This window comes from Myotis yumanensis, unplaced genomic scaffold (assembly GCF_028538775.1).
Source record: "Myotis yumanensis isolate MYYU_CA2020_CCGP unplaced genomic scaffold, mMyoYum1.0.hap1 SCAF_13, whole genome shotgun sequence".
NCBI classification, from domain to species: Eukaryota; Metazoa; Chordata; class Mammalia; order Chiroptera; family Vespertilionidae; genus Myotis; species Myotis yumanensis.
Window position 1 is genome coordinate 18,392,856 of NW_027223764.1, and position 17,754 is coordinate 18,410,609.

Below are 17,754 nucleotides of genomic sequence, written 5' to 3' on the forward strand. Positions count from 1 at the left end.
ACCACAACATTAGGGACTGTATTAAAGTGTCGTGGCGTTAGGAAGGTTGAGAACCACTGTTCTGGGGGTTTAGCTAAAAAAAAAAAAAAGAAAAATGGTGGAGAAGATGGTGAGGAAAGAGGTAGGAGGTAAAAACCTAGAAACCTTTCTATGAGTCCTGAACCACTCTACTTTTGTTGTGCCCTTCATGCCATGATCCGTTACTAGTGAGAGCCTTAAAGGGCAGCCAGGATGGAAGCTGAGGATCCCAGTTTCCTCTGCGAATGGTTTCGTGGGGAGCAGACCTAACCCTGCAGCACTTTTCCATAGTCTCAGAAGCCTGTCCCCTGGTGAGCAGGGGAAGGCCAGTTTAGACCAAGCAGACTACTCACAGTCATGGGGAAAAGGGTATTTATTAACCAACAGGGTGGAGGAGCGGAGTCCAGGCTCCCCACTGTCACATGTCCGTTCCACCCACCTGGAGTGGGGGAGGGGGGATTGGCGGCATTCCTAAAGAGTATAACCATCTCACAATAAATACATTCATTGTGGGGGAGAGGGGGGAGAGGAAGGGTGAAGGGCAGTAAAAATCCGTGGGATCCCACGTTCTCAGCTACAAAAATAACAGTCATCCTCACCCAAAGGAATGGGGGAGCTCAGTCAGGATTTGATTGTCCCTTTTGGGCCTGGAGACTTCAGAGGCCACTGGACCCTAAAAGTGCCCCGGTGAGGTAGGACAGGGGTGGAGCCAAGCATCCAAACTCCCAGCCTCTGCCCTTTGCATAGTTCCAAGAACGGGCTTCATGTGCCAGGTGAGTTATCAGATCTTCCTCCTGCTCTGATCTAGGGGTAGCAAATGCTTGGTCCCCAAAAGGGAGGCTGGCTCATTGAGTGCAGTGTGGGTTGCCCGTCCTAGGGAAGTGTCTGCAAGGACAGCTACACCAGAGAGGGCTCTCTCTTTGAAATGTCCATGGACCAGACCTGATAGACAGGTCTGAGGCAGCAAGAGGAGGCTCATAAGGTGCATGTGAGTGGAAATGTAAGCACGTGTATGTGAGGGACATGCCTAGAACTCTGCCTCTGTCACTCTTGAGAGTGACCAAGGGCATGGGGTGGGGGGGGGGGGGGGTTGATGCGTAAGGGCTACCCATTAAGGGAGAAGAGGAGAATGATACAGTCTTACCTCCCACTGCCGGCCTGTTCCCAAGTTCTTGATAGAGGTCATCATAGGGGGCTGGGACTAGGGAAGTGGACTAGATAGCTAGATAGGTTGGGATATGGCAATTGGGAGGGAACCCAAAGCCCAGAAAAGGGGATGAAATAAGAATGCACCAGAAGGTGGGGATGGGGGCCTGCAGCCCAGCTGGTAGACATTCTTCCATGTGTACATGTGAATGTACGTAGGGCTCAAGTGGCTCTTTTGGCTACAGAGGTCTTGTCTGGTGTCAGGACCATCCAGCACATGGGGCCATGCAGAGGATGGTGACATTGAGGCCATCTGGACCTGCAAGCCCTGCCTGAGAGAAAGAGGGAGGATTTGAGCAGATGAATGGGCAGGAGGATGGGGTCCTCTCCTCCCACGTGCTCAGGTTAAAGGAATAGGAACTGGGGCTGGGGCTGAAGAACCTGAGGGAGCACCTACCTCTGAGGAGAACCAGTTGGCCTGGGCTGCTCACAGATGGGTCTGTGGAGACTGAGGGGACTTTGGCTGGGCCTGACTCTGGCCAGCCCTATGGGACATCAAAAGTTAGAAGGGCCTGGAGTTGGGGGGTGGGGGCGGTGAAGGTAGGGCTGTGTTGGGAGGCAGCAGCCCAGCCTGGGCAGACAGGCTGGTAGGAAGAGCATTTGTCCTGGGACGCTGGGCTCAGACAGAGCTCTCATCCAGGTGCTCTACGAGCTGTGTGTGCTTCCTCTTCTCCAGAATGCGGCTGAGCTCCTCAGCGAAGGAGCAGGGCCCTGTGGGCACTCCATTGTTGCTCTGCCTCAGGAGCATGTAGCTGTTGCCATTCATCCTGCGCAGCCGGCTGGGCAATGCCACCAGCCCATTGGTCAGCTCAGCTGGTGGTGGTGGTGGTGGTGGTGGAGGTGGGGCTGGAGCTCCTTCCCCCGGAATGATTTGGAGACAGCCACTCTCTAGGCCTCCAGCCCCCTCGCCATCGTCACCCTCATCTTCCTCTCCTGGACACTGGCCTGAGACTGTCTGCAGCTGCACAGCAGAGCCCCCTGCCCTGCCAGCCCGACCCAGTGAGTATTTCCGTCGGTGCCCTCGTCTGCCGCCCCGAAGACAGGCCACATAGAGGAGGGAGGAAGCCAGGATGAGGCAAAGGCCACCAAGGGCAGCGATGGCTAGCACATAGAGCAGCTTTACATCAGATGCCAATTGTGCCCCAGGCATGGCAGGGGCTTGTGGAGCCGGGGCAGGAGTGGCAGGCCGTACCACGAGGCTGTAGGAGGTCAGCAGGGTGCGGAGGCCATTCTCCTCAGCATAGCACTCATAGTTGCCACTGTGCTCAGACTGTGTGTCTGTCACCAGCAACCCATCCACGCCTACACGGTAGCCCCCCTGCCCATCACTCAGGCCCATGCTCCCGTTGAGCAGCCACAAGGCCCGGGCCAGATTGGATGGCTGGTCACAGGGCAGGAGGACATCATCACCCCGGAGCACAGTGCGTGTCTTCATTGGTGGTGGTGGCCCTGGAGAGAGTAGGGGACGGGAGGATCAGTCAACGCCTGCCAATCCCAGGGAAGGCACTGGAGATGGCAAGCCAGATGGCTCACTGCTATGTCCCCAGCATCAAGCATAGAATCTGGAATCAAGGTGACAACTGGCCAAGCTCTGCATTTTTGCTCACACAGAAGGCTCACATTGGCCCTCCCTGTGGCTTCAATTCCTGCCATCTGCTGGTGATGCCTAATCTCTACCTCCAGCACAGAGTTCTCTCCTGAGCGTCAGGCTTGAATATCTCCCACATGCTGGGCATCATGAGTCTCTTGTACATGTCACAGGAACTAAGGCTAAAGCTTCTATCTCAAACTACACCAAATCTTTTCCTCAAATTACTATCACTGTGCATAGCATTACCAGCTATTCAGGTGCTTAAGTCAGAAACCTGGGGGTCTCCTTTGCCTCTCACCTGCCTCCACCCCCTTCACCTTTGTATGTAACTCTCACCCAAGATCCTGCTTCTGGAATCTACCTCAGACCTGTTCACTTCTCTTCTTCCCCAACTGCTGGCACACTCTGGTCCCCATCTAACCCATTCATGCAGCAGTGGGGTGACCTTTTAAAAACACTCAGCTGATCATGCCACTCCCCTGTCTTAGCATGGTCCCTGCCCACTTCTCCAGCCTCTTCTCTTGTTGCTCAAACACACCAAGCTCACTCTGCCTGCTGTTCCCTCTGCTTGGCTGACATCCCTCTCCCGATGGCCCCCACTTGCCTGGTTAATTTGAGGGGGAGAGCATAGCGGTGATCAAAAGCACAAACTCCAGTCTGACTGCTGGGCACAGGTTCAAATTCTGACCCTGCCGCTTAATACCTGATTGACTTTGGTCAGTTTACTTATTCTCCCTGTGCCTCAGAGAGGTTGTCCCTTGTGAGGATGATGATAATGGCACCTCTCTCAGGGCAATGCTGAGAGAATGAATGGCGTTCATGTATGTGAATGCCCAGCACATAGTAAGTACTCAGTACATATTAGCTATGATTACTAACTTTTGCTCTTCACATATCACTTGAGTCATCTGATCTTCCTTGGGGAAGTACCCATTATCCTTCAAACCCTTGTCATTGCTGTAATTATTTCTTTTGTAACAAAAACCAGTGGAAATAATTATAATTAATTGTGTGATCGTGTGATTGCCAGCCCCTCCTCCCTCCACTTGGCTGTAAGCTCTGGAAGTGAGCACGTTTCCTCATTTATAATTTTTTTGGGCAACAAATGTTTGTTGAGCACTTACTCTGTGCCAGAATCTGAAAGCACACAGACACAGCCATTCAGGTACATACATTTACATACATATAAATTATGTAAATGGTAAGGAGGACAGCCAGACCCACACATATACATGAATATCACTTACCTGTGTCCCTGTTGCCCTCACAGCCTCGGTTTCCTCTCTCTATATCCTGTATCAGTGCTGTCCTGGAGACAGAAAACCAGGACTCATGAACAAGGGGAACTGGGCTTCAGGTCCCCCAGTGGCAGGGTCAATAGGGCTGTTACCAACAACTGGTTCCCACTCCCCCTACAGCTGGCAGGCCTTCCTCTTCCCCTCAGGCTCTGAGTCCCTGGGCACAGGGGACCCTCAAATCCCCTACCACTTCCCACCGGCTACCCTGAGACCTGTTCACTACGATGTTGGTCTCCATGCAGGCACGAGTGCTGGGGTCCCAGCCACAGTAAGGGTCCCGGGCCAGGATGCAGTCGTAGCAGGAGCGATAGCGGGAACAGCTGGACAGTGGTAGTTGGATGACTCCACTAGCGGCCCCCACATAGAGGCTATGCTGGGAGCCAGAGAGGACAGCTAGTCAGCAACAACCCCACTCGCACTTATAGACACATACACAGCCAATGCCCAGCCTCCCAATCCCCCTACTCTGGCATTTTGAGGGTCACGAGTCAGGGGTTACCTGCATTGGAGAGATGACCAGATTCTCCACAGATTGGGGCTCCTTGAACACTTGTGTCTCTTCGATAATGTGCATGCCAGAGCCCAGGACCACAGCCTTGTGGATCCAGCCATCAGCTGGTATGAAAAGGGCAGAAGGTCAGACCCCAGCAATGGAATCTGCTCTTGGCCCCCTGCAGTATGGGACCAGCTCGGGAGTCATGAGGTCAGGGACAGGATTCAGCCAGTAGCAGTGGGCCCTCAGGACAATGGGAACTCTGGGCATGTCATGGCAGGAATTGAGTTAAGAAGCATTAGTGATCAGGGTCAAATGTCATTGTGGTTGGTGACAGGAGTCAGAAGTCACCAAAACCAAGTGTTCACTGGGGGCCAGTAGTGAGTGTTCATTGAAGAATCAACATCAATGGTTACCAGGGTTTTGTGACCAAGGGTCATCAAGGGACTAGAGGTCAACAGGGATCAAAGGACAGGTCAGCAGTCACCAGAGGGCTTAGGCCAGGGGTCAGAAGCACCTGTGCTCAGAAAGAGCAGGTCATAGGTGGGTCCAGCAGGCGTGGTGACAGGTGTCCCTGTGAGGTGTGTGTAACGCACGCTGCGCTTGAGCAGCAAGGGCCGTCCACGTGTGGGCACCACGGGCCGAGCCATCAGTGGGTGCAACTTCACAAAGTCCAGGACCAGCGATGGCAAGTCCTGGGATGAGTTGTAGCCTTGGCTGCGCAATGAATCTGTGATGCACTGGGGTAGGGGACAGGGGTGGTGAACCTCAGGACTCCCCACAAGGATCCTACTCTCCCACGGGTTTTGTCTTCCTGCCTGTGCTCCCCACAGGGCCAGACCCTCCAGTCCCTCCCAGGGGTTCTGTCTACTGAGTACCCTACCCCAGGCCTGCTCCCTCACCGAGCCAGGCCGGGGCTCCGGCACCCCACCCTCATAACGGCCCCAGCGCCGGACACCATCCTGGTATTCCATGTAGGGGCCTGCAAAGACAGCTTGCACCTCCGTCAGGTCATAGCGGCAGATGGCTGAGGCCTCCAGGGTTTTCCTAGAGATAATACATAGGGGAGAGGGCTGAGTCACACTGAATGGAGCCTGCCTGTCTGCCACCTGCCCAGCCTGTAGCCCACTTACCCTGGTTAACCCCAGCTCCAGGCCCAAAGGGCCTCCTGAGGGTCAGTAGGCCATTGTGGCCTCCAGCCCCAGGCTAGCTAGACATGCTTAAAATTCTCTCTCTGCAGCCAGACCTCCCCACAATGCATCCTGTCTTATCCTCAGTGACCTCTGCTCCAGCCCCTGTGCTGTCCCCAGTTTCTTGCCTCCCCACTGTCCCTGCACTGACCACTGTGTGGTCAGCGTGAAGGCCGCATAGAAGTGTGTGTGGGCTGAGGTGTCAGCGTCCAGGCTGCAGACACCACGTAGTGTCTCATACTGTGGAATGTGGCAGATGAGACGCGCCTTTAAGAAGGAGGTCCACTTCTTCTGTAGGATCTTCCTCCCTCCCAGGTCTCCCTGGTGAGGCAGGGGCAGGGGGTCAGGGGCCGGGGTCAGTGGTTCAGCCTCTACACCCTTGCCCCGACCTCAGTCCTACTCACTTTGCACACACGGGCCACACGGGCCACACGATGGCTGTTGCGGCTCTGAGCAAAGCTGCCAGAACCCTCCTCAGCCGCACGCTCCGTGAAGAAGTAGTAAACTTTGTCATCGTCACCCACCGCACTGGCCTTGCTCTCCCGCACCAGGATGGAGAACACAAACTCAGCATCTGCGGGTCGGGCAGTTCAAGTGGCTTCAGAGACAGGCTGGGTGTCTGCCCCCTCCCTCCTCCCCTCTCCTCCCTCCCCCCACCCCCCTCCCCCCTGGCCCTAACCCAGGGGTGGGCAAACTTTTTGACTCGAGGGCCACAATGGGTTCTTAAACTGGACCGGAGGGCTGGAACAAAAGCATGGATGGAGTGTTTGTGTGAACTAATATAAATTCAAAGTAAACATCATTACATAAAAGGGTACAGTCTTTTTTTTTTTTTTTAGTTTTATTCATTTTAAATGGGCCGGATCCGGCAGTTTGCCCACGGCTGCCCTAACCCCTCACTCAACAATACCCAGGAATAGGCAGGCTCACCTGGGGATTTGGGGAAAGTATGGTCAACTGCCCAAGGGAATAAAGATGAAGAAATAGTCCCTGCCCCCCATCATCCTGAGCCTCATTCTCCTAACCATTGAGCCAGTGCATGGGTGCCTCCTCAGTCCTCAGGGAGTGCGGGTGGCGGCTCCGGCGGATGTCAGGAATGCTCCGGAATTCATACCGTGTGGCTGTGTAGAGGCCTCCATCTGGGGTAAGGACATACCAGGCATGAGACATGTCACATACAACAAGGCACATAACGCACATGGTGGCAAGTCCTAGCAATGACATCTATGTCCATCACACAGCATGCTTGTGGATGAGGGAGGAGTGGAGAGGAGAGATGCTCACCGATGATGAGGCCTGTGAAGCCACGGGCTGGGTCATAAGGACACTTCTCCTTCCCCTCCTCGAAGCTGGTTGGCAAGGTGAAGGCCTCAGCATCCTGGGGGAATGAGAGTTCAAAAGTCAGTGGTTCCAAGGAAAGGCAGGGCAGACCAGTCTGGGGTCAAGGACCAATGATCATGACTGGGACAGGCATACTCACAATGGCTGCACAGAGGGGCTGGAAGGCATGAGTCCCACACGTGTAGAGGTGGGTGGCATTGAGACGCTGTAGAAATCGCACATGGTTGAAGCACTCGGTCTGTGGGATAGGTAGGGGAGGGCCGTGAGCCCTGGGCCTCCTTAGAGGCCTCTTCCATTAGTCTGGCTTGGTAGTCTGGCTCTTATCCTCACTCACAGGACTCGCAGTTCTTTCCAAGATCCCAGTGCCCAGAACACAGACTATTCCCTGGAACTCGCTCTCCTTTGGCCTCCCAGGGGCATGACTCCTCTTCTCCCCTCTATCTCTTTTTTTAATTATTAAAATATATATATATATATATTGAGTTCAGAGAGGAAGGGAGAAGGAGAGATAGAGATAGAAACATCATAGATGAGAGGGAATCATTGATGGGCTGCCTCCTGCATGCGCCCTACTGGGAATCAAGCCCGCAACCTGGCAAGCGCCCTTGACCAGAATCAAACCTGGGACCCTTCAGTCCGCAGGCTGACACTCTATCCGCCAAGCCAACCAGCTAGGGCCCCTCTATCTTATATTACATCATATACTCTGCCAGCTTCTCCTGCACCATCAGTTCAGGTACTCTCAGGCTCTCCCCACCCTAACATGCTTCTCTCACATCTCAGCAATGTCTCCCAATCCTGGAGCTCCCATACCCTTTTGGAGTGACCCTACCATATCTATCCTCAGGCTCCGGCCCTCTCTCCACCAGATATTTCCAGACACATCAAACTCACCTTGTCAGAAAGCAAGCTCATCCCCTCCTCCCTAACCTGCATCTTCCCTCCTAAACCTGTTCATCCAGTCTTTCCCTCCTTTCTTCCTCCCTACATCCTACTCAGTCCAGAAACCAGGAGTCATTGTTGCTGCTTCCCATTCCTTCACCCCCACATTCAGACCTGCTCCCTGATGAAATGTTCCTTTGTCCTAAATGTCTCTTGACTTGGTCCACTTCCCCTCCACTGCCCCTACCTGAGTGCAATTTACCACCATTAACTTTTCCCTGAATTACTGCAGCAACTACCTGACAGCACTCCCAACCATCCATCACTCTTTATAAGAAAATGACTTTTTATTCAATGAGTAGGGAATACTTGCACACAGTGTACAATTCAAAAGGTACAAAGGAATATGTTGTAAACAGAGTCTCCTTTTTATCCCTGTTGCTTCAAAAGAGACTGCTGTTACCACTGTCTACAGTTCCCTTCCAGAGATATTCTACCAATCAACATATTCTTGCAACCCACTTTTTCCAAGGCATTTAAAAAAATCTAAACCAGATCATGTCACTGCTATATTTAAAAAGCCTTCAGTGGCTCACCAGAGTCCTGAACATAGGGTCCGACATGCTCCTGTTTCTGGCCTTTACACTGGCCTCACCCTACTCCAGCCACACTGGCCTTCTCTGCCCATCAAATGCCTTAAGCTACTACCCTCTTGACTTCTTTGTCTTGTTAATGGCTCCTCCTCCTGCCTGTTACCCAGGGTTTGAATCCATGCAGGCATCTTTGTCTCATCCGGCTCCCTCACTGAGTGCAGTATTTTGGCATCCATCCCTCCTCTGACCCACACCAGGCCCCCAACCTCCCTACTGCCTTTCCAGCCTTCAGACTCCATTTTAATCCATCTGATGCCTGGGGCTGGATAACTATTCCTATAGTAAGTAATGTTTCCTCAAGATGTTTACATTAATAAAGGTGGGGCGGAGGAATTCTATAGTCAAATAAGTTGGAAACCACAGGTTAAAACCTACCTTTACCGGGAACTTCTTAGAGCCTTAAGGGTGTTGTTGCTATGCATTATGGGATTGAGCATGCAGCATTTCCCAAACTCATCTGACTGTTAAATCCCTCTTTTGAAAATTAATGTTCCCCAGCATATGTTTTGGGAAATGTTCTGTAGACCCAAAGTGTGGTCCAGGGACTAGCAGTGTCAGCTTCACCTGGGAGAGTGTTAGAATTGCAGAATCTAGAGCCTTTTGGGTGAGGGTGCCCATTGTCCCAGAATAAAATCCAAACCCCCAGCTGGGCGTTTGCAGCCCTTTGTGGCCTGGGCTCCACCTGCCTCCCAGCCCCATTTTCCATCCACGCTGCACCAGGAGGCAGCCTTTGATGAAAGCTCCAAGAGGCACCTCTTTAAACACAGCTGTCCCAGCACCACTCCTGACTCACTGAATCAGAATCCCTGGGTCAGTGGGCCTTGGGAGTGCATATTTTTAAAAGCTCCCCAGATAGATCTGTTACATAGTCAGACAAGGGACCCCTGCAGACACCCTGTGTCTTTAGTCAGAAAAAACTGACACTTCACCAACACCCCTCCATGGAATACTGGGTACTTGAGCTATTCCTTGACCAAAACCTCATTTTTCTCATCTCTAAAATGGAGAACAATACTGTTTCACAGGGTTATTTTAGAATTAGGTGAGATAATAGCTGTCAGCACTTACTAGAGATTAATTATTGTTATCATGATTGTTATTTGGGAGCCCAGAGGAAATTAAGATGCCATCACAGACCAAGCTAATAGGTCACCAGATGTTTGAATTAGAAGTGCTGTGCCCGGGGCTTGCCACTCCAGTAGCACTTAAAGTGTTTATTGAGGTTGCTGCAACTGACTGGCTCATTGTTACCTCTCCATCTGTGTTCTCAACCCTGATATCCCCAATTGAGGAGGAGGAGGAAAGGAGCTGGGGACAGGGCAGACCACATACCTGATTGTTTTTCCCTTTTTGATGACATTTGCTCTGCATCTCTGGGGAGGCCTCCCAGTGGATCTGGAGAAGGGGGAAAGGGGAGAAAGGCTGATGCACTGACCCCAATACCCTTGCCTTTCTCTATTACCTGTGAGACCAGGGATAGGACCCCAGGAAATAGGGAAATTGGGGTGGGGGTTTCAGGAGGAGCATTGGGTGTAAAAGAGACCTGGCTGGGAAGGGCAGAACTGTCTGACCAGGGAGCTATGGAAGGCTGCAGAGTTTTCAGGAAATTGAGGCCCTGGGGAGCTAGATGAAGCTGGAGACCCTCTGGGTGGTCCAGGTTTCAGGGGCTAACCTCTTTGTGAGCCCCGTCTCCTATGTCGTGGGCATTGAGAGAGAACAGGGCGCCCCGGGCTCCCACCAGCAGCCTTGCTGAGGCCTCTTCCAGCAGCAGTGTTGAGTAGTTCTGGGCGGGGCCCTTGAAGTGCCGGGTCCCAGAGAGCTCTGGGGAGAACAGGAGCTGTGAGCCCAGTTCTTGGCCTGCCCCCAGCCCCAGCCCCAGCCCCAGCCCCTGCTGCCTTTTGAGGTGGGGAGTTGGCCTAACCTTCATAGGGGATAGTCATCCGTGGGGTGGCATCTAGTTCTCTGGATGGTCTTCGTGGCGAGGGTCCGGGGACTGCAGTTGCTGTGAGGACACTCAGGAGAAGGGGCCAGAGCCTCCCCCACATCTTCCTGGGGAAGCCCAGACCAACAAGACCCCCAAGGGGAGCCAGGGCCAGAGTCAATGGGATGATGAAAAGAATAGTCACAGGGGTCAAGGTCCAGGGAGAGCACTTGAAAGGTCAGGGGTCATGGGGCCAGGGAGGGTCCTGGAATTGGGGGGACATGGAATCATAGGGTTGTATGGCCATGAAATCCAAGGTCAGAGGTCAGAGGATCACACGCTGCCTGTCTGCATCAAATACAAACTCCATGGTGAGAGGGAGTCGTTGGGTCAGAGGGGTTGTAGGTCACTGATGAGGTTTCCCTGCCTGGACAGCAGGGCTAGTCCTGGTTCTCTGAGATCTGGTTTCTGAAGGAAAAAAAAACAAAAAAAACACAGGAAAAAAAGCCCTTTGATCTGTGTGTGGGTGGAGGGTAGATGACATTACCCCCAGACTACAGGGAGTACTGAAGGGAGGTGGCCAAGCATCCATAGAACTCCCACGCTGGGGTTGACTCAGTCATTCTGACACAGGAAGTCGGGTGGAATTTGCCCTCCTTACAAGACCCTTGATGCCCCCAAACCAAACCCAAGGTAAGTCCTTCTCTGACCAAGTCAGAAGCTTAGCTAGACCTCCATCTTGGTGGAGCTTGGGTTCTCAGGGAGAATGCCTTCTCCTCCCAACAATGAGACCCAGCTGGGCAGCAGCTGCCCTTGCTGCCTGCGGGGGTGCCTTATGCAGGAAGGCCTGGGCAGAGCCGGTTAATGGGTCTTTGTTTATTTTGTCCTGTTTTCTCTTTGTTTTTTCTTTTCCCGGGCCTGAGAGCTCCCTCTGGAATTTCTCTTTAATTAGACACTTCTCCTCAGCATTCCTCTTTGAGGGGGTGCACATCTCTGCCCTGCCCATTCGAGTCTGTACTGCACCCTCTGCCTAGGCATCTACACATGTCCCTACCTGCAAACAGGCACTCACAGGCATTGGGGGTATCTGCCCCCGCTGGCTGCATGAGTGTAATGTCTATGCGGGAGGCTCCAGTGTAAAAGGCCAGTTAACAGACATGAACAACATGGAAAAGGCAAACAATGGGATCCCTGAGCTCTTGGCCACCTCCCCTGGCATATCTTGGAGACTATTCCCACACCTGGACCCTCCTTCAAGCCAACCAGCTGGGGATGGGATTGGGTAGGTGGCCTCCTCTGAGCCATGTAACAGGCCTGATCTCTGAGGTGGCTTCTGAAGACTTCCTGAGCTGGGCTAGGTGTGGAGGAAGCCTGACCTACCCAATCTCATCAGATGCTCCCAAACAGGGCCAGAGGGTCACTGGCCTCTCCTTTCCCTTCCAGGTCAAATATTAACTATGTGGCCTTGAAGAGAGGGGAGGGACCAGGAGCTGGCCAGAGGAAGAACAGGGATTTGGAGCGTTTATTTAAGAGGTAAAGGTCAGCACTGTAGTGGGCAGAGCCCAGAGGCGGGGGAATGGCATATGAGTAGAGAGAAGAGGGTCCCTGGACCACAGAAAGAGCATCAACTACTGGTTTAGGGGCTGGGGCAGCAGGAGGCCCCAGGCAAACTGCCCATGCTCCACTCCTCCCTGTGGAGGCACACCTATTTACCTTTGGGGCCTCTTATTTGCTTAGTGAGAAAGGAGGGGGCAGCCCTATGGCTAGGAGGAATCAGTCCTTAGGATTGGGCAGGAGGAACACAGCCCAGGTCAGAGGAACCACTCAGAGTGTGATGCATGGCATACTTACACAGGTTTACACAAGAGTCACATGTGTCCAGAGGAGGGTGAGGTGCATGCAAACAGGTACATACACATATACATATGCAGAGGAGGGCTGTGAACACATGTACTCAGGAGAATCATGCACACACACATTCACAGGAAGGTTTGTGCACACATATGTTCACATAAAGGGCCTACCACATGTATTTATATGTATTCACATGTAAGGTTATAATTACAGGCCCATTCACTCAGCAGGTCACACAGCCTTAGAGGTTGACAAGGATGCTATAAACCCACATATGTGCATATGAAGAATTGTACACCATTCACAGTGGGTTCTGCACATATACACATATGTGGAGGGACATGCACACAAACTCATTGATATAGTGATTCAGGCACTGTCATGTTCACAGAAAGTTCAAGTACATGTATGTTCACAGTCCTCAAACACACAATTACATCTATGCAAATGTACATACAGATGTACCAGCATATGTACATACAGGGGTCCGATTCTCACTGCAGGCTTGGAGGCTGCAAGTGGCCACGGAGGGTGAGATTAAGAGCAGAACCCCACCTCGCTCTCCAATGTCCTAATTCTAAGGCCAGACTGTGTGTGTGTGTGTGTGTGTGTGTGTGTGTGTGTGTGTGATGGGGGGAGGCTTCTGACCTCAGAGGCTCAGATGGGATGGGTTCATGAGTCAAGCCTGCTCTGCAAGGGAGGAAGGAGGCCCCTGGTTTTAGTAAAGGAAAGATGGAATGGAACAGGTAACTTGGCACTCCTCTCCTCCCAACTATACTGCAGTTCTAGATATGGGAGTTGGGCCTAAAAACTGTTGGGAGAGAGGGCGGGGTTAAGGGGCAACAAGGCTTCAAGGTCTCCAGTCCACACCCCACACTCCACCCCTGGTTCCAGAGTTTGGGTTGCTCCCCAGGGCCAGCCCCCTGAACTCTGATCACCTTCCCACTAAGGCAGATCCTAGGGCAGAGGGAACTGAGGGGAGACCCACCCCCCGCAAGATCAATGTAGGATCAGCAGGCTCTCAATCTTCAATCCAGAGGTCCACCTGCTTAGTGGGGGAGGTATCTCCCTCTGCCCAATGGGATGGGATGGTGGTCTCTCCTGGCCTGAGAGCCCCTCCCCCGCTGCCTCCTTCCTCCACCAGCTCCTCCCGGATTCTCTCCTTTCCTCGGGTCTAACCTCAGTCTCTACTGCTGCAGCTCGAGGACAAGCTCTCCTTCTATCCCGCCCGACATCAGGAGACGTGACCCAGATCCCGAGAACACTGTTCGCCAAGCGGCCCCCGCCCTGCACCGATCCCCGACTCCACGTTCCCAGGTCTGCACCCCGCGCGGCTGGAGGCCTGGCCCGCGCCCCTCTACAGCCTTTATGAGGGACGGGGGCACTTGGCGGTGAGAAAGGCCTAGCCCAGCTTGGAGGATGGAATGGATGTGGGCAAGGCCTGGCCCGGTCCGCGCCCACCTCAGCCCAAGCACCTCCACCGCCCGCACTCCCTGCCTCTCTCACCTTTGCGCTCGGATCCCGGGCCATAGAGACAGCGACGCACAGCTCCGCGGCCCCAAAGCACCAGCTGCAGGATGAAGGCGCCGCGGTCAGACGCGGGGCGGGGTGGAGGCGGAGCCGGGGGTGGGGCGGGGACCTGGAAGGCGGGGCCGACCGGGTAGGGTGCCGAGTAGGTGCTGCTGTCTTCTTTCACTCCCCCCACCCTACGCAGTTTCAAGCCAAGGCTCACAAACAGCTCTCCAACTGGCGCCCCCGCCCCCAAGGCCCGCAGCCCCAATACTGCCCCCTGGTGGTAGCCTCACTACCCCCAGTGCCGTCAACGGCTGATAGTCCCCCTCTCCCTTCTAGGATTTCCTCCTGCTAGAGACGTACCAACCTGTCCTCTGGGGGCTTAAAACTCTCCCAAAGCCTGAGAGCCCGAGGCCTGTCCTCACTTCTTGCCACCCCCTGTGCTCCCTGCCTTGGGTGCGGAGGGTCACAGTACGTGGAGACCAAGCATTGGGTCAGCTCTGAACACAGAACAGGGTCTTGATTCTTAGCTCCAGGTCCCCGTCGCCTGGTCTGTCAGTCGAACGTCTGGGTGGGTGAAGGTCAGGTCTGGAGGGATGAAGCAACAGCTTGACCAGAAGTGCACACAGAAAATGCTGGTTTTGGGGATAAGCCACAAGCATTATTTGTACCTATCCGCTCAACCAAATCTTAACTGGGGTGTACCTCCTCAGGGGCTGGGTCACACCTGCCTTCCTTTCAGCTCACCTCGGGCATCTTTCTCACTCCAGATCTCTCAGTGAACCCCTCCTAGGCAATGAAATGTCCTGTCCTTCCTAAGCTCAGTCACCTTCATCAGTAGCAATCTAGGAAGCCCCCTCAGAATCAACTCCCCACCTCCTTTAATTCAACTAGAATAGTCCTCCCACACCATCTTGGGCCCTTCAGTTTGCCCTCAACTGAGGCCATGCCTTCTTCCCAGAGCCTGTTAAAGACCTCTCTAGGGTTTGACTCAAACCTGAGCTCTAGCCATGACCTGGCCTGATCCTCTCCCTCTCATCTATGACAGTATTGATATGGGCCCAAGAGCAGGACCAAAATGAGGAGGGTCCCAGGGACACAGGTCACTGACTCTTGCATGTGCCTAGGAGTCTGTGCTCTGGAGGGACAGAGGGTGGGGGAACAGGTGCATGAGCACTGGCTTGAGAACCGGTGAAGATTCAAGAGGCTCTGTCATTATTTAACTTAAGGGACCCAGGGAGACACATCATCCTTCTTTTTCTGAATTCCTCAGAGCTCAGTTTGGCACTTCCTCGTGTGCAATCTCATAGTTTGGGCTGCTGTGTGTGACTAGACAGCAGGCTCACATCACACTCCCGCCTCCCCCAGCACTGCCAACAGGATGTGTGTATATGTGGAGGGGGAGGTAGCTGGAGAGAAATGCTTAAAGTGTACATACACATTTACAGAGTGCCCAGCTTTTTTTTTTTTTTTTTAAATTGTGCATTCATTCCGTTCTGAGGGATTAATAGCTTATTTTAAAGATGGGAAAACAGGGTCTAAGAAGTTAAGTAACTTGCCTTGAAATTCTTCTTGTGCTTACAGAGGGAGCAATCAGGATTGGGAAAACCCGAGAAGGGAACAGGGTAGCCTGAATGGGGTACCACCAGAGCAAAGGCAGAAATGTGTAGGTTTGTATTGGGGAGTAGGCAGAAGAGAAAGAGCACGAGAGAGGAAGATGAGTTTGATTTGATGAGATGGGAGGGTTCCTAGTAGGTAATAGAAGGGAAAAGTCAGCAAGTAGTTTGGAAAAGACCACAGAAGAAAATCCTGAAAGAGCTGAGTAAGGAAGTCCAAGTTGGGAAGACTGGGAAAGACATGGCTAAGAAGAATACATCTGCAGTCCTTGTGGGAAAGTGGGTTGGGGTGACAATGGAGGAGGGGCAGGAAAACTGTGAGCCCCATAGGAGAGAAATTAAACTGCAGGGGTGCCCAGTGGGCTAAGGGACACATCTCCTCGTGGTCTCACAGAACTCAGTGCCGACTTGACCTCAGGAGGTGGCAAGGAGGCCAGTGATTTGGTGGTAGGTTCAACATCCCACTCACCTATGCTATGTGAGGCAAGCCTTTCTCCTCGAAGGTGCTCCGATGGCAGACTCAGCACCTCACCATTTTCATCTGAACAGAACTATAAATCACAATGCTGAGTTCCAGCATGGCACTTGCTACACTGTTGTTGGGCAGATACTTCAGTACCTCTGATAATATTCAGACCAAAATGTATTTCTCTCTGCTGTCCTCCCACTTCAATCTCTGAATCTAATGAAATGATCAGATGTGATGGCGATTAATGAAACTTTTTATAGTAAGCCCCTGTGATTGATAATACTCCTTTTTGCAAATCAAGCTGATGAAATATGAATGAAAAGAAGAGGGACAGCGGAAGAGACTCGAAAGCAAACCAAGAAATTAATCCTAACCTAGCTATGAATTTGTGTCACAGGCAGGGACACAGGAGGTAGGTCATTCTTTGAGCAGGTTGTTACTCATCCTTAAAGTCACCACCTTGTCTGTTTCACAGTGTGGCTGTGAGAGGATCCCATTTGAACACCTGGTATACTTCCCAAACAGAACGCAAATGTAGGTTTTGTATTCGCTAGGCTGTTCTCCCCAGCTCTGCTGAAGGGAAGTGGCTGCGGGTAGTGCGGTTGTCCTCAGCCACCTACACACCAGCATTTGGCTCCCGGCTTGGCAGAGCAGTTACTCACTGTAGCAGGGATCCTCGGTGTAGGGGGTAGGTATGAACTCCTGAAACTTGAGCAGAGGTTCCCTGAGGCAAAAAAACCCCAACTCTGGCCTAGTCAAGTTGTTCTGCTTGCTGTTCACTGTGGCAGCATTTCTGTTCCTGTTTTGCCATCTCCACCTCTGGCTTGCCCAGTTCTCTCCCTTTAGGTGGTGTGATCTTTACTTTGGCCACATTACAGCTGAGGTGCTGCTTCAGCAGGGACTGTCACCAGTGCAACAATGCTGTCGTCTTACTGATCCACAGTGCCTCAGAAGCCTGTTTTGCCTGTTAAGTTTTCCTCCCAGCCAGTCGTCTTGGAGTCAGACCCAAAGCTGGGCCTTCTGGTTTGACCTCTCTTGACTCCAGCCTGGGGAATGGTTAGCAAGGAAAAGGGAGTGTCAGGACATGTCCACAAAATGCTGGGAAATCACCACCCACCACCCCTTTCTCGGCTTTAGCATGCTGGGTTTTAAAAAGTCACCACCTTAATTTTTTACCAGCAGAGGCAGAGCTGGACAGAGAAGCCCCTGGGGCTCACTGGATCAGAAAGAATAGAGCATGCATAGTTTCAAGAGGTATTTGCTCAGATGTCAATGAAGCCCAAGTGCCTTAAGACCAGTTTTGTCATCTGAGAAGAGCCTCAACTTAGAGCTAACTAACAACAGTTAGCATTTATTGAGTTCTTGCTACATGCCAAGACTTTGCTAAATATTTTTCATGCATTTGCTCATTTAGCCCTCACAAACTCATTATTCGTTTTAGCAGATGAAGAAACTAAGACACAGAGAAGTAACTTGCCAAGGATCAAACAATTGTCCTGGTGAATCTGGGATTTGAGGTCAGGACTAAGTGCAAGGGCAAGGACCTTGTACAAGGCTGTGCTGCCGTCTCCCAGTTCTTAGGCAATGTCTCTGCTTTTGCCTTTGCTGTCACTCCTCCACTGTCAGAGGAAAATGCTTACAGGCTGTCTCCTTTTAACTAGCCTGTCAGAAGGGAGAAATATCAACATGGTACTGAGACCCAAGGCCCCT

The 17,754-nt window shown here is 52.5% G+C and overlaps 1 protein-coding gene across 4 annotated transcripts; it reads right to left on the reverse strand.

Moving 5' to 3' along the window:
* Positions 1–373: 373 nt before the first annotated feature.
* SEMA4G (semaphorin 4G) lies at positions 374–14,032 on the reverse strand. 4 transcript variants are annotated; one of them, XR_011473552.1, is made up of 16 exons: positions 13,954–14,032; positions 10,594–11,061; positions 10,345–10,493; positions 10,005–10,067; positions 7,277–7,375; positions 7,081–7,174; positions 6,822–6,935; positions 6,201–6,370; positions 5,948–6,117; positions 5,509–5,653; positions 5,124–5,346; positions 4,613–4,728; positions 4,326–4,486; positions 4,063–4,124; positions 1,622–2,673; positions 374–1,496 (listed from the first exon to the last, which is right to left on the reverse strand). XR_011473552.1 is itself a non-coding variant. In XM_070432484.1 (15 exons), exons 2-15 carry the CDS (start codon positions 10,715–10,717, stop codon positions 1,844–1,846), a joined length of 2,520 nt encoding a protein of 839 aa, XP_070288585.1. In that variant the 5' UTR covers positions 10,718–11,061; positions 13,954–14,032; the 3' UTR covers positions 374–1,843. The 4 variants fall into 4 exon arrangements, 1 of the variants encoding a protein (XP_070288585.1); XR_011473553.1 differs by lacking the exon at positions 13,954–14,032 and adding an exon at positions 12,929–13,013; XR_011473554.1 differs by lacking the exon at positions 5,124–5,346 and having other exon boundaries at positions 4,326–4,433.
* Positions 14,033–17,754: the final 3,722 nt, after the last annotated feature.